Raw genomic sequence first — 14257 nt, 5'->3', positions numbered from 1 at the left:
TTGGTGAACTACAGAACCCTAATATACTGGTACGGAACAAAGTGTTGGTTCATGACAAGATACTTTTCTTCTGTATATACGAATGAAAGTTGGACTATTGTGTTCACACATGAAGCTAATCCTTTTACATACCTTCACAAAAATTAAGTGGCTGGTCTACAACGGTGTTTGGCGGGAAATGCAAATGCATTACCATTTCTACGGAACAAGTCGCCACATGTTCCAACCCCCAACCTGGAGGGCCAGGAGACTGTGTTCGTCAGACCTCTAACCATTGACCAACCTGGTATGAGAGACTCTGTGAGTGTCGCGGGACACTCTCCAGTATAGCTCAATGGATCGCTGAGGTGCGCAAACCGTCACACCACGGTAAGGTTCAGTCTCTTCGTGACCGACGTAACACACTACTCATTAGTTTGCTCTAAATTCTTCTACCACGAACGATTTCACTATTGTTGGGGCTCATCAAGGAGGCGCAGTCCCCGAGTCTTCGTTAATCTCATGTTCCTAAACGAGAGATCCAGCTGAATTCTTTTGAGTCCCCCGTCAAACCAAATTCGTGTACAAATGAGAGTGTTTGTGGTATGAACCCATCTTTGACAAGGGCATAGAGAAAAACAGGCTTTTAACAGGATGCCTGATTTCGTGACTAGGTTTGTTTACTTCATGGCTTTTAATGGACAAAATGTTTCACTGCTTCAATGTACTCCACATCTCCTGCTAACTTCTGCACTCATGTTAAAAAGTCGTGTAATCCAATGATGAACAGTAAATCGCGGATTTACACATGCTAAACTGACTCGATATGCAGCATCTGATGTGAGTGACAGGTGGCAGCCAATGAAATCATGTGTAATAAGGAACATCTTCACAATAAGTGAAACGAGATGGGTGTACAGTGGTGAAATAATAATGAATGGAATATGTTTCAGGGGAAATAAACATTAATGATATTGAGGTGCTTTAACGCTTTCAACAAGCTAACCAAAGGTAGTAGTGACCCAGTATGACGGGCACTTTGTGCCTGATGTGCGTGTATTGACTGTGCTAGCGCACACTGCGCCTTGAAGAGCATTCACCATTGTTTGTCCTTTCTTTGGTTGTTGGTCCTTAGACGCGTGTTCCCATACCAAAATCTTTACATACTTTGGGATTCACCTCATCAGACTGGCACTGCCCTTGGCATGATCTCGAATGACACGTTTCTCTCTTTTCTCCCATATTCTCCTGTTACTCTTTCGCATTCATCGCTTGCACTCACTTTTATGTTTGTGACCATGCTCTTCAAAAGTAAATGATAATAGCATAGGAACAAACGGGTGAGCTTACGAGAATTAGAAAAAAACCTTCTGGCTTGTTTGGCGGGAACCCGGTTAAGATCGGGCATTAGAAGGACGCGAATTAGAACGGAACAAAAGCAAAAACGACAGGCTTCCTGCCAAAAAAACTCATGTTGGATAGAAGCAGTGGCTTTATTATCTGTCGTTCTGCCCCGACTGAACACGCGCCGAGTGTCGAATTGAGGCGAAAAGTGTACACCGATACCCCATTGGCGAAAAGTGAAATAAATAAAGAGTATCAAGATACAGTTGAGCCTCCCATGAGAACCAAATTTGTATTCAAATGAGTGCATCTGTTGAAATAAAGTAACTTTTTTGATGGTATTCATCGTACTAAAGAAAGATCAGAACATATACCTTGTTGGGTGGAGGATGTACATCTTGAAAGCAGGCTTCACACTGTGTGCATCTAGGAATATCCATAGAGCAAGACGTGTCTTTTGAACTGTTGAGGTTAACCCTTTTTTCTGCCATTGGATAGATTAGGTTGGTTTTTCTGCTCTTTGGTTGATTTGGTACAGCCTGAGATGTCCATCTGATCAGGATATCAACTAATCTTCAACTACGGAAATGTACCCAAATGGATCGTTTAAGGCGTATGGATTTGCATCAAAATACGACAACTGTGAAATAGCAGTACTCATAGAACACACACCGTCTTAAAAAAACTTGGTGATATTTTCCACAAATGTCTAATTGCCAAATGAAGCCTGCTGATAAACAAACAGCACAAAATACGGTAATTCCGTAAATCGCTGTGGTCGTCTTAACACTGTACATGATAAAACAAACTGTGTCAGAAAATGTTTTCAGCATTGAGGTTGTGCACCGGAGTGTAACACTGAAAACCTCTCCATTTTTTATAATCTGGAGGGAAACCCGCAGGCTTTGCAGCTATGCCTTAAAGCAAACTTAGTCCTACCCTAAGCCCCACTCTATAAGTCATATGGAAAGAAAGCAGACCGGGTGATCTCTGTCTTCGCATACGAACTCCGTCGGCCAGATGCGTGCGTGCGCATCGATCATTCCTTTTAATGTGGTAGTTATTGATCCGTGTTTTGTATCGATTAGATAATTCCTTTCTTGGTCGACTGATATTAGCTCATTGGGTTGAGATAACTCTGCTCACATTGAGCTTCCATGTTTCCTGTCGCAAAACAACTAGCCTTTTCCCCTTCTCACTGAAACAAATCAGTTCACAGCAGTGGTGTCGGGGATGGTTAAATCCATGACTAAATCCACATGACGTCAACAGCAGCGGCGCAAACAAAAGGCGATTTTCCATAAACAGAGTGCGATCATGAAGAAAGTGATTTTTGAATATTTGCACAGAAAGTCAAACTCTCCGACATTCGACTGAACGATAGTAAAACTGCAGATGAACCTCACTATGGAAGGCGAAGAAGGAGTCACCAATACTTAACAGCAAGTGTGATTACACGAAGCCAAAAAAACCATCTTTCAGCATCTGGTCTGGCGTGGGTGTATGACGCTTTTGACGATTTAGCATTGTGTGGTTCGTGTCATAAAACATACCAACTAATGCATGAACAGGAAACGCGAAGTACCGATAGTTTTCGAGGCTTCTAGGTCACCGAGCTATCCGGGATCTAGTGAACCCTTCATGTATTTCACACCTAGTACAAAATTAGCTACAGAATCTGACCCGACGGTGGGTAGGCTTACTTCGAACAGATTCATGGTGAACACTACATTAATCAACAGATTTGCTGTAATAGTTTACATGACACGCACCCAATTTGCACGAAATTAGCAAAATACACTCATTTGCATACCGATTCGGTTTTAACGGGAGACTCACCTGGAACCCAGATGAATCTCGGTTGCTTAAAACATCATAAACGGGAGATTCACCTGGAACCCAGCTGAATCTCCCGAAAAAACCAAATTGGTATGCAAATGAGTGTATTTCACTGCAATAGTTTTCTTTTTTATCGTCGCTAATCAAAATTAATAGGTTATTCTGTCCAAGCAAATCTAAACTGAAGGTTGAACCAAATAACTTTTGGATTTGTGCAACGTTGTGAATCAAAGTATGCGCCCATTTGTTGGTCATTAGTTAATATAATTTAAATGGTGATGCATGTATACAGAATTTCTTATCTGGATGATCAAATTGGTGTTACCTTTCAAAATGTCTAGGTGTTTGGTTTTAATAATGCACCTTTACAGTTTCGGTGTTGAACTCGCCGAAAAATGTAACTAATCCGTTTGAATCGATAGTGTACATAACGAGATGAATCGAACAGCACTTTTGCTGGAAGGTAGTCTTCCCTAGAAGAATTATTTGAGGCATTATACTCCCTACAGCCTTGAATGACACCATTGGGACGAATAGATATGGCTACTTTATGGGTATGTCTTTTGATAAAATCCAGTCTTTAACTACTTCTAACCACGCTTCCGTGACCTCTGCTTCAGCAGGTTATGACAGTTAGTAGAACTTTCCTTCCAGTTACTCGTCCTGGTGTACAGTCTATAAATGTATAATTATGCCTTTTTGGTGGTAGAGATTGGTTTATGGAAGGGCATCAGATCATGAGCCTCTTCTAAGGCTTTTAGAGCAATAGTGCTGTCAGACCGTACGAGCTGTGTTCCATCCGATTAAAGTTTCACTTGTTGAAAGAGTTAATGAATTGTCACTGAAAATCAGTGACAGTGATATGGCTAAACGGTGTCCAGCAAGTGACATATGAGTTCTGAGACAACTCTCGATTGAGCTACGACCTAGCAGACAAGCTTCAATAGAACATCCTAAGCCAGCGCAGAAATTTATGTGACAGCATCTCCGTGTGTGTCGGGTGAGAGCTCTACAACACGAACCAAACAATTTTTTTTGGGTCACCTCGTAGCTCTTGGCCCGTGGTTCTGCCAGTGAGCTGCACTTTTCTTTGTCTTTCTGTGTGTATGTTGCACCTATGTTGTCTAACCATCACAGTGTCTTGCACATTCCTTTCGACCTATACCATCATCTGTGCTTCAGGGTGGGCTTCATTCGGCACGTGACAAGGCCAGCATTTGTCTGATTCACACAACCATACAGCTCACATTGAGTGTAGTTGTTGTTGTGATGGGTGTGCTGGCAGTGCTGAAATGCAACCATACGGGTACTGGTACTGGTAGCTACCTCGGACCACATAGCTGAGGCGTGTTGGTGGTGAACTCACAATCAGCTTGGATATTGGCCGAATTTCTGTGCGCGTGACGGTCAACTGGTCAGTTCTAGTCGAACTGTCTGGCCTACGCATACCTAGTGCCTTAATCACTTCTAGTTGGTCAACCAAGTTTTGTATGCATTCCGTCCGAATATGCGGACAGCCGCTCCTAGATTTGGAATAACGTGACAGTATTGTTTCTTATTCCAATTTTGGCAAACCCATGAAAAGGGACACGTATGAATCCTTGGGTGCAAGTAGTATGGGAATATCGGACAACCTTCTGCCTGTTCCCCGTTGTTTTGGGTTACAAAGTAATCTTGAGGCTGCCTGTGTGTTGCATACTCTGGTGAAGAGTACCAGGGGGTTTTGGGGATGGGGGCACGGAGAGAGTGAGACCCTTTCTGGTTGTAAACTGCTGGAATGCAGCTCATTATGGTAATAGTAGCATCGACCGATAACTGAGACTGCCTATATAGTGAATTCGATTTCGTGGCAAACCCTATAACGGACCTACTGTTTAGTTTGTAGCCCTAGAAACGATGGAGCGTAAACACTAGTATTATGAAAAATAGGTCAAAATAGGGAGAATGGCATTTTTCTAGAGGTGGAGTAACAAGTCCTTCAGACCAACCTGATATTGATATCCTGAAACCTTAGCCCTCACAGGAAGACATAATAACTACAAGTGCATTTTCCGTTCTATACATTTGCTTGGGATGAGGAGTCTTGGAGTGTTTGACTGCCCTCTTGCAGGTTTGTGACAGTCTCCTCAGTTTACAAATTCCACTGTCTCGATGACCACACTAGTGTTGGTGTGGTTCACATTGGCCAGGCGTCGATGTTGCTCATCAGGGTCAACCTCCGGGGAGGAAACTACAAAAAAAATATGGTTCTTGGAATATTGTGACTCCAAGCGGTTTTTCAGAATCAGACAGACCTCCTAAAGATCAGTTGTTCAGGGTGGCGCGAATAAGCCAATGCAAGTGACTTCGGAATCAATGTCCTTCTGCCTTAGCATTTAAAGAGATGCATGTGCCCCGTCAACTGGTTAACATGATGTAGTCAGGTTCATTTGGACGTTGTGATCTAATTCATTTGATTTTCGAATCACCCGGATGTAGTCCTCAACATCGTCCAAGATTTGGCCTTATTGGCTTTATTGGAGGTTTCGGGATTTGTGGAATTTGAGTTCATTCTGGTTTGGTCAGTCATCATCCAATCTTCCTGTGTTCCTGATGAACTTGTTCAGGCTTGAGCAACACGATGGTTTATCCAATGTTTAATGACGACCTGGATTCATATGATATTCACGTTTGCGTCAGAGAGGATGTGTAATGCTGTGGGACATGTTTCAACCCGTTCGGAATCAATCGGTGTAATCCCGCACTTTACGGAGCTGTTAAACAATTCTAGCTCCCACATCATTTTTACCCCGCTTTGAGTCTAACTCATACCAATATGCTTTCTTAGGAAACTTCAGTTTTGAATGATTAAATAGTAAATCTCGGCCACTGACGTGTAGTCTTTTTCATAACGTAGCGACAACAGTCAGTTGGACATTTCTTATTTTTGCAGCGACTTACTTTTCTAGGTGGATGAAGAAACGCCATTGGTTTGAAGCTGAAAAGGACATGCATGAAGCCGTTTCGAGTCACTTCCCGCGATTCCTGGAATTAGGCGGAAAACTACCGTAAATTCTCCTTGACTGATAGCTCTTTCAACATTGGGTTAACGATAGAGTCTCCGTTGAAGTCCTTTGTGCAGCGCGTTCAGCTGAAAAATATCATAACCGAGAGACCAGGCTGGAAATCAGTTGGATTTCTTGTTAGAGGCAACTTAATTCCCAAATGAGTGCGCTTCACTGATTGCTCATCTATACCATAGAATTACCGGTAACTCGAGGCTGATGATGGACCTCAAGAATGGCGGGACCAGTCAAGGGATGTCGAACAATCTTCAGTAATCTACTAGTAGTGTGTTCTGCCAGAAAAAAGTGAGTCGTTTTTCTAGGTTCCACGTGTGAAAAGTAATAACAGTGATTCATTTGCTATTCACAACTTACGCAAAGTTGTCGGATTAATTTGATCATACTTCGATCAGGGAAATTCGGTAGAGAAGGACTCAAAAAGCATACTACGAAGTAGGTTGAGTACCACTGCCTGGAGTTTCCGACGTAACAATGTGTAACAACAGCTCAGCGCACTTTTACGGTCCATGGGCTTTGAATACATCTATTCAGCCAGTCATTGCTACTTCACGAACTGAAGAGTCCATATCGTTTTTGCCCGTACGCGCATCACTGCATTAGTGGGTTGTAGCAAGATTAGGTGGGCCGAAATTCATTCGTGTGCCTGAGGAGACTAAGCTCTTCACAGAGGCAGTCAAGCCACCTCTTTGAGCATCCACGTTTTGAAACTTTACTAGGAATGCTGGTATGCACGATGCGATTGAAAAGACAAATTCCGTTACACGGGTTTCGAATCCAGCGATATCAACATCTAACTATACATGAAAATCAATCGCGAAACAGAAATCGGGAGCCACGAGCACTCTCAGACGAGGGAATCCTAGCAGAGGTCGTTGGACTGAAGGTGAACAAGCTACCTAATCTGTATTCATAAAGGAAACTATTCACAAGGTTGCTGAAAACCCTTTTGTGTTTTGTTCTGACATTATGATTCAAAGGAAGCCCATTGAAGTTCGATGAATCTATTCAGATTTATTGAAATTATTCCAACTAAAGATTGCATTAAGCTGTTGTTTTGACTTCTGTAATGGTTGAACAGTTGACTTTCACTTGTTGGCCAGACGAACAGACGCTCAGACGCCCTTGCTTTTGACAAGATTGACTGTAACAAATGCGTCTTAAGTGCATGTTGCTCTCTTTCCAGCTGGAGGTAACAGTGCACTATTATCCGCCAGGTTAAATTTAGGACAGCCATCCCCTTCCCCCTCCTGTACTACCATTCTGCTGCGTCTAATTAGGGAGAACAGCCGTATTTTCATCGGAGCCCTAACCAGAACTGACCGTCATATTGTCCGTGCCCAGGAGTGGATTTACCATCATACATTCGATAAATTGGTGGTTCTAAAAAGTCTGCAAATGAGCTTTTTAAAACGTCTTCGGAAGGTACCCATTAGACCGCAATTAGGTGTGGCCACCTGGTCGGTGATTGTAAAAAGGTTAGCTCCTTAATAAACGCAAAATATTGGCACAATCCCAGGCTTTTTTTAAAAAACCCGGTAACTGAATCACAGGAAATTACGTGAAGAGAAAATTGAATGATCCATTCCAAAATCGCAGCGGGACACTAGTTTTCTGTCCATCAGTTAAAATAAATGGTAGGTTGTTTGTTTTAAATGGGTCCCGGTTTTTGTAATGCACTACTCATAAGGTTGCTGAAAACTCCTCGACCGGTTTCGCCGTTCTTGGGGCTCATCAGGTAGACGCGGTCCCCGAGTTTCCGTCAACCTTATGTTTTATTTGAAACCAAATTGTACGAAATCCCAATTTTCTCTTAGGTTTACATTGATGATTACAGTATCGGACGCAAGTATGAAACGACACTTGTGAACAACAGTCATCAAAAGGCCGTCTGCTTGTCTGCAGTCTTAACTGGGTGAGGGTGAATATGATCTGATGCAGCTGTTCATCTGTATAAACAGCGGTTCGGGGTGGTAGTCTGTGCGGTTTGCCTCGCTCACATCAGTGTCGAAGTCCTCCGATGAATAAGCTTTTGGGACTGCATACGAAAAGCCAGAAGACAAATTTTCTTCGAAGTCAGATCTGTTAAGAAATATATAGTTAAAGAACTAATATTCGAAACACTCGCTTGGTCAGTCTAACGAACACATTGAAACTTGCGCCGGTAAAATTTGACTTGTTGTGAACGCAATGCTGTACTAAACGCATATATTGGTCTGGCCTAGAACCCATTTAACTTAGATGATCGCGAGTGATCTGCAATAGTTGTGCGAAATGTAAACAGGATCATTCTGGATTGATGAGTAGAACAAATTCAACAACTAAAAAACCCATCTTTCCAGCTCGTCCTTGACTGAATTTTGTACAAGTTTTATTACATCTGATACTTTAGTTATTTTAACTTTAAATTCAAATCTTTGCCGTTACCGAAGGACAGTAGACTTTGGTACACGCACTGCCCAAATTCACCACAAGTGGATTCGCTGGTGTTCCCTGGAAGTTTTCGATCGGGGTCAAATCCAGATTGTGAACGGACCAGTTCGTGGTCTTGATGTTCTGAAGCAAGAAGTCCATTTCAATGAGGTCGATTTACTGTTTAACAGGATCCTGGTTGAAATCAGAAGAATTTCGATGTTTCGACGCAGGAAATGGTTAGCTGTGCAATGAAGCCAAATTTGATGCCGGGAGGGAAGCTATACGTTGAAGACAACAGCTTGGATGCACGAGGCACCATCGAGACGCAACTGGGCCATGTCTGACAATAATTTCTTAACCATTGATGTGTCCCGTCTCAGGGAAGATGAGACAAACAGCGCGCTGGAGCTTGAGAAAATGGCTTTTCGAGGAAGTCGGCCAAATGACATGGGGAGCACGTGACCAAGTCAGCGCAATGTGGTAAGTCCATCTATCGTGTGCGAGTTATTTCTTCCGAGAACGTACTTCTGCATTACTAATCCGTTGGTCCCAGCAGTATCATGTAATACTCTGATAACTTGGATGGTCAAACGCCGAACGTTTTTTGACGCGCTGCGCCCAGAGACCAGTTCTCTACCCTGTACGATAATACGGAGCGTACCGCAACAATCTAAACTTGGTCTTTGATGGATATGCTGGTGTTCCAGCTACGCCACATGCGATGCTTCTTCATGAAAGCTCCTCTGGCCTTCCCATTCTGGATGGAAATTTCACCTTTGGCCAGGCAACTGGGACGGAAACAGCTGCAAAGGTAGACATGTTTGTCTATTACGTCAATCAGCACATCCGCAGGCATGGGTCAAGTTTGGAGCTCCCTCAGTTTTGCGGCAGCATGTGTGAAGCACTTTCCAAACCATGAGGCAGAATTGTTTGGATTTTTATTGTTGCTGCATTACAGTAACGTCACATGAAAGAAGAGTTCTGTAGACTGTGTACACGGTATCCATGAGCGAAGGCCCTAGGAGCACTTCGACCCCACAAGCATTTGAGGCTGTTAATGAGTTTTCGGTATTAATGTTAATGATGAATTTGGAGAGGAATGTTGAAAGAGTACAGGCTTGCTTGACTCCACTTGATGTAGTGAACTGAGGCGAGAGCTTCCAGTTGACCCAAATTAATCCACGAGAGTTCGTGTACAGCACTTTATGGAAGGTCAAGAATTGGATCCTTTCGAGATTAGCCCCACCACTAATGCAAAAAGTGTATGTGCGAAAAGTTAAGCCCCGCCACTTTTTTCCGGCACCAATTCAATGTACGCACACAACCTTGACCTAGTTTCCTCATCCGCATCTAGACTCATTTTGTGCAAAAATTTTCTCCGTTCGGACGTAAAACCTTAAATGAACTTTCTGACGCTTTCAACTCTCGTTCATGACAAGGAGACGGCAATACGTTTTTTGCAAAGCCACGGAGTGAGCCATCAGCAACCTTCATGCAACAGTTGCCACCAAATGACACTTTCAACTGTTTCTGACAGATGGGGTGTAATGCCCGACAGTGTCTGCGGGAAATCGGTCTTCGAAAGGGAACGGCTGGGGCGGTCCAGGATGGAGTTTAGGACAGTAATTCCATTCACTTATTTCTGGTCCAAAAATTTGGCGAAAATCGAATTCAGCTCAGAGGAATTATCTATTAGCCACACGACCGCTGTTGACTGGAAGAACTTTCTTCGCGAAGTTTGCGCCTGGCGGCTTTTGCAGACTCCAACAGTTACCGGCAGCCCAGATATACACGTCGATATCGGTGGAACGCTAATATCTCGCCATAAGAAGCACGCAGGGTGAGTACTTCCCCAGAAGTGGATTCTCGGAGAGATCTGCCGGGAAACTAAAGAGGTGTTATGCAGTGCCAGATCGAACTGTGGCCACTTTGATGGACACAATCCAGGCCTGCATTGCTCCCGGCTCAATCATCATCTCCGATATGTGGACATCGTACCAAGGAATTGAAACAATGATTGACATGAATTATACTCATGTAACGGCTAATCATACCGAAAACTTTGTGGATCCAACGACTGGAGCTCACACACGATCATCGAAACTCTTTGGCGTGTCTGCAAGATGCAGGATAAACGCCAATGCGGCACACACCGACCTTTAGTGGACAGCTACTTGTGTGAGTTCTCTTGGAGACAAAGGTACCAAAAACGGATCTTTTCATGCAAATTATTAATGAAATGTCCCAATTTCACCCTCTTCGATGAAAAATTAAATGTACAGATTTCATACCCTCTTTTTTCTAAGCTTTTCTTGGGTCGTAGGGGTTAATTTTTTGGCGGGGCTTATCTAGAAAAGATGCCAACAATTTACGAGGTTATCTTTGTTCCATACCTACTGGCATAGTGCCTGACGGTCCACAGAGTCAAAGACAGCTTTCGAGTCAAGGAAGACAGCTATTCTTTGGCGCTGGATGCATTGTTACTGTTCCAGAATCTGTCGGAGGGTGAAAATGTGATTGATGCATCGTCTTGTAGGATAGGACCCAGCTTGGTTTTCACGGACCAGTCCCATCTATGTTCGACAGAATTTCAAAGCATACGTCCTGATAGGCTCAGATACGCTAATTTTGTCCAATTTTGCTTTCAAGTCTGCGCAAACGAGGACAATTTCTGAGGTTGTATGCCACCGAAACAGGGTATGAGAGGTTTTGAGGTTAAAATTCAGGAGCCTACTACATTCAGTCATTTTCAAGATTTCAAATTTAAAAAATTAAATCCATGGAGTTTATGCCTGCAGAATAATGTGGTCGCACGAATTTCCTGTGCGGCACGTTAAGACCACTTTGGAGCTATGTCCACCGTCTGGGGCTCTTTGCGATGACCTCGCGTAGCCAAATCGCGTTCATCCAGGAGGACCGGCTAAGAAGTCACCGCATTAGACCATGTGCGTTGCTTCGTCGTTGCCGTATGTTCACGACCGGTGCTCCCTCGGACAGGACCTCAAGATTACGCTGGGCACTGCGAAAGCCGCCGCTGACAGTCTGCACAACTTTTCCATTCGTGTGGTGGCTAGACAACAGTGCTGTCCGTCTGCAATCAGGGCTGGACAAACGGACCAGACAGCAGCCGATTTTGCTCGAGATGATTAGGCCTCGCCTGAAGCTGGACCAATCAGAGCTCGATGCAGATCGCGTTACCAATGCCGACGCCATCGAGCCTATCACAGTGCTGCACTCTCTCACCCCTGTGAGCCGTGCCACAGTTATGTGGTTTGATCTGGACCAGAACAGGCTAAGCACGCGCGTGGGCGGACGCCATCACAGTGAGTTCGGGCGGCTGGCTACTGACCTCGGTCATCTGCGTTAGCGCGCGTGAGGTGGCTGTCGCTCACTGGGCGCTGTTGCGAAATCTGTTATGGTCGTTGCAGGCGTACGGAAATGCTGTAAGTATGCGTCACGTTCCCCTTTTCCACTTTTTTTGACCTTTCTCCTAATAAGTGATCTGCTAAAGGGTTGGTGATGACTGTTATCGGGGCTGCGGTCGATCAATGGGCTAGGTATTGTTCAAGGCTTTCGTAGTGGTCGTTCTCGGACATCTATGCTCAGCATTTTTCCCGTGAGACTAAGTCTCCACTGCTATAACGGTGCAGCCACATGTTTATTTTTCGTTGGCGATGAAGGCACATACTTCGCGAACCCAATCGGAAGTGGCCGATCAAACGACCTTGGGAACGGCAGTCACGTGGTCTTGCGATGATTTCTTGGCCTTATTCCGTCAGTTTGGTCAGTGACTTTGATGGGACCTTCGCTCAAATTTCACGGCAGTTGCGCGATAACAAAAAGCATGTCATTATTTTGTAGGGGTTAGGCAGCTCAGTGTTCCCTTCATGCTATCTTTGGTTGTTACGTTAGCTTATTTCTTGAGGTTTTTCTTGCTACTAATGGTGTTTCCTCAAAACACCTGACCCTGTCTACCGGAAAAATTCGTAAAATAGGGCACAATCTTCAGTCCTTCCCGCCGTCAGATGATAGATGATGGGACTCTTGGACAGCACAGGGGACACTAGACCCATGTATTGTATTGGAAGCCTGTCAAATTAAAAAGATAGTTGAGTGGGACCGTGTAATTTGTGTTCAACGCAGTTTGAATCTTCGGTGATCTAGAACTAGCCAAACCCCATGTGATGAGGGAGGAATGCTTTCGCGCACGTGAAGTCTTGTGACTACACGAATGGTAACATCTAAGGAAATGCTGCGGAGGAGCTCAGACAGGTTGTATTGTATTACGTCAATAAGTGCTGTTTATCATATGTTAACATCTAAGCAAATGCTGCGAAGGAGCTCAGACAGGTTGGTCCCCTTGTATTACGTCAATAAGTGCTGTTTATCAACACTTCCAACACCGTTGAGCATACTTGTCCTACATGGTTGGTACAACGTTCGGAGGTGTTCCATGTTGGTACCGTCACAAAACCAGCAACCGCAAGTGACAATTATTTTGTGGCCCTCCGAACGTACTTTGTCTGCCTCTAACCGAAATCACTTTTTTGGTTGGTCATAAACATGCCTAGCCGAAAGAGCAAATAAGGGAAGTTCAAATTTAGTGCCACGGGTGATCCATTAGCAGAATACCGGAAGGTCGACGGTGCAGCACTTATCAACAGGGGTAACCCACGTACAAAAAAGCGCGAATTGGATGGGGGCCACAGGTACGTGTGGACCGATTACGAAAAAATCACGCGGATTGAGTGGGCGCGATGGGGAAAGTCGACTAAAAAGTAACACCTTGAAGAGGAGAAACATACAGCCTACTGTCCAGCTTATGTGTGCAACCTATTTTGAGTGTCTCACGAAATAGCCCCATAGGCGCTGCATATCCGCCTGGAAGTTGGACGTGATGCAATGTTTGCCTATATATCTGCATATACATATCTGCATACATATCTGCACCGGCGACAATACCGGGAGTAACGAATGTCTGCAGGCCTTGGAGGGCTAATGTGCACAGGTCTCAGCCGTTTTCCAATTGGGTCCTCCTTACGTGTCAAAACGAAGAGAAGTGGCGCAAAAGTGGGAACATCGGTGGTTTTATGTCGATAGATTCCCCTGTCTAGGCTTGGGTAACCTGGCAGTATCCAGCCGTCGTGCTTTCTTTGGGTAGCATGGCAGCTAGGCACCGGAAGGGTGTTACAGCTGAACGACGAGACACTTACGATGATACACTGGGCAGTATGTGTATGGTGTGATTGTTTCTCTAGGGCATAGCTAACTGACATCTGGCTTCGATTCCCAGCTGTCCACCAGAAACGTGCAAGGAAAATAAGCAACACAGAACTAATACAAATAACCAAGCTGATGCGAATATGAATCCGAAAGAAAGTATTTTAGCCGGTTTTTTTCCCGACCTAAATCTGCCATCTTGAGGTGGTGATCGGGCTTGAGTGCTACAATGAGCCCGCGGGCCACACTGACAGGAACTTCAATCTGCAAGGTACAACCATTCCAGGAAGGTCAAAGGTGAGCGGTCAGACCAAGAACAGAGACTCCGTACTACGAGTAATTGTAATACGAGGCGGTCTGGGGGTACTGTCCTCTACGATGGGAGTGTGAGGGCAGTA

The 14257-nt window shown here is 44.4% G+C and overlaps 2 protein-coding genes across 2 annotated transcripts in view; one reads left to right on the top strand and one right to left on the bottom strand.

Annotated features, from left to right (window-relative positions):
- Nucleotides 1-14257, bottom strand: part of T265_11244 (hypothetical protein) — a gene marked incomplete at both ends in the record, with an annotated part of 76546 nt that overhangs the window by 42080 nt on the left and 20209 nt on the right. Inside the window, 2 exons of the mRNA XM_009177848.1 lie at nucleotides 6103-6186; nucleotides 8225-8306. Coding sequence (XP_009176112.1) covers nucleotides 6103-6186; nucleotides 8225-8306 — 166 coding nt within the window. The remainder of the gene's footprint in view (nucleotides 1-6102; nucleotides 6187-8224; nucleotides 8307-14257) is intronic.
- Nucleotides 11989-14257, top strand: part of T265_11245 (hypothetical protein) — a gene marked incomplete at both ends in the record, with an annotated part of 63921 nt that continues 61652 nt past the window's right edge. Inside the window, one exon of the mRNA XM_009177846.1 lies at nucleotides 11989-12082. Within this exon, the coding sequence (XP_009176110.1) occupies nucleotides 12078-12082 (5 nt within the window). The remainder of the gene's footprint in view (nucleotides 12083-14257) is intronic.

This window comes from Opisthorchis viverrini (genome assembly GCF_000715545.1).
Source record: "Opisthorchis viverrini unplaced genomic scaffold opera_v5_462, whole genome shotgun sequence".
In the NCBI taxonomy this organism is placed as follows: Eukaryota; Metazoa; Platyhelminthes; class Trematoda; order Opisthorchiida; family Opisthorchiidae; genus Opisthorchis; species Opisthorchis viverrini.
This window is presented reverse-complemented; position numbering and strand designations above follow the sequence as displayed.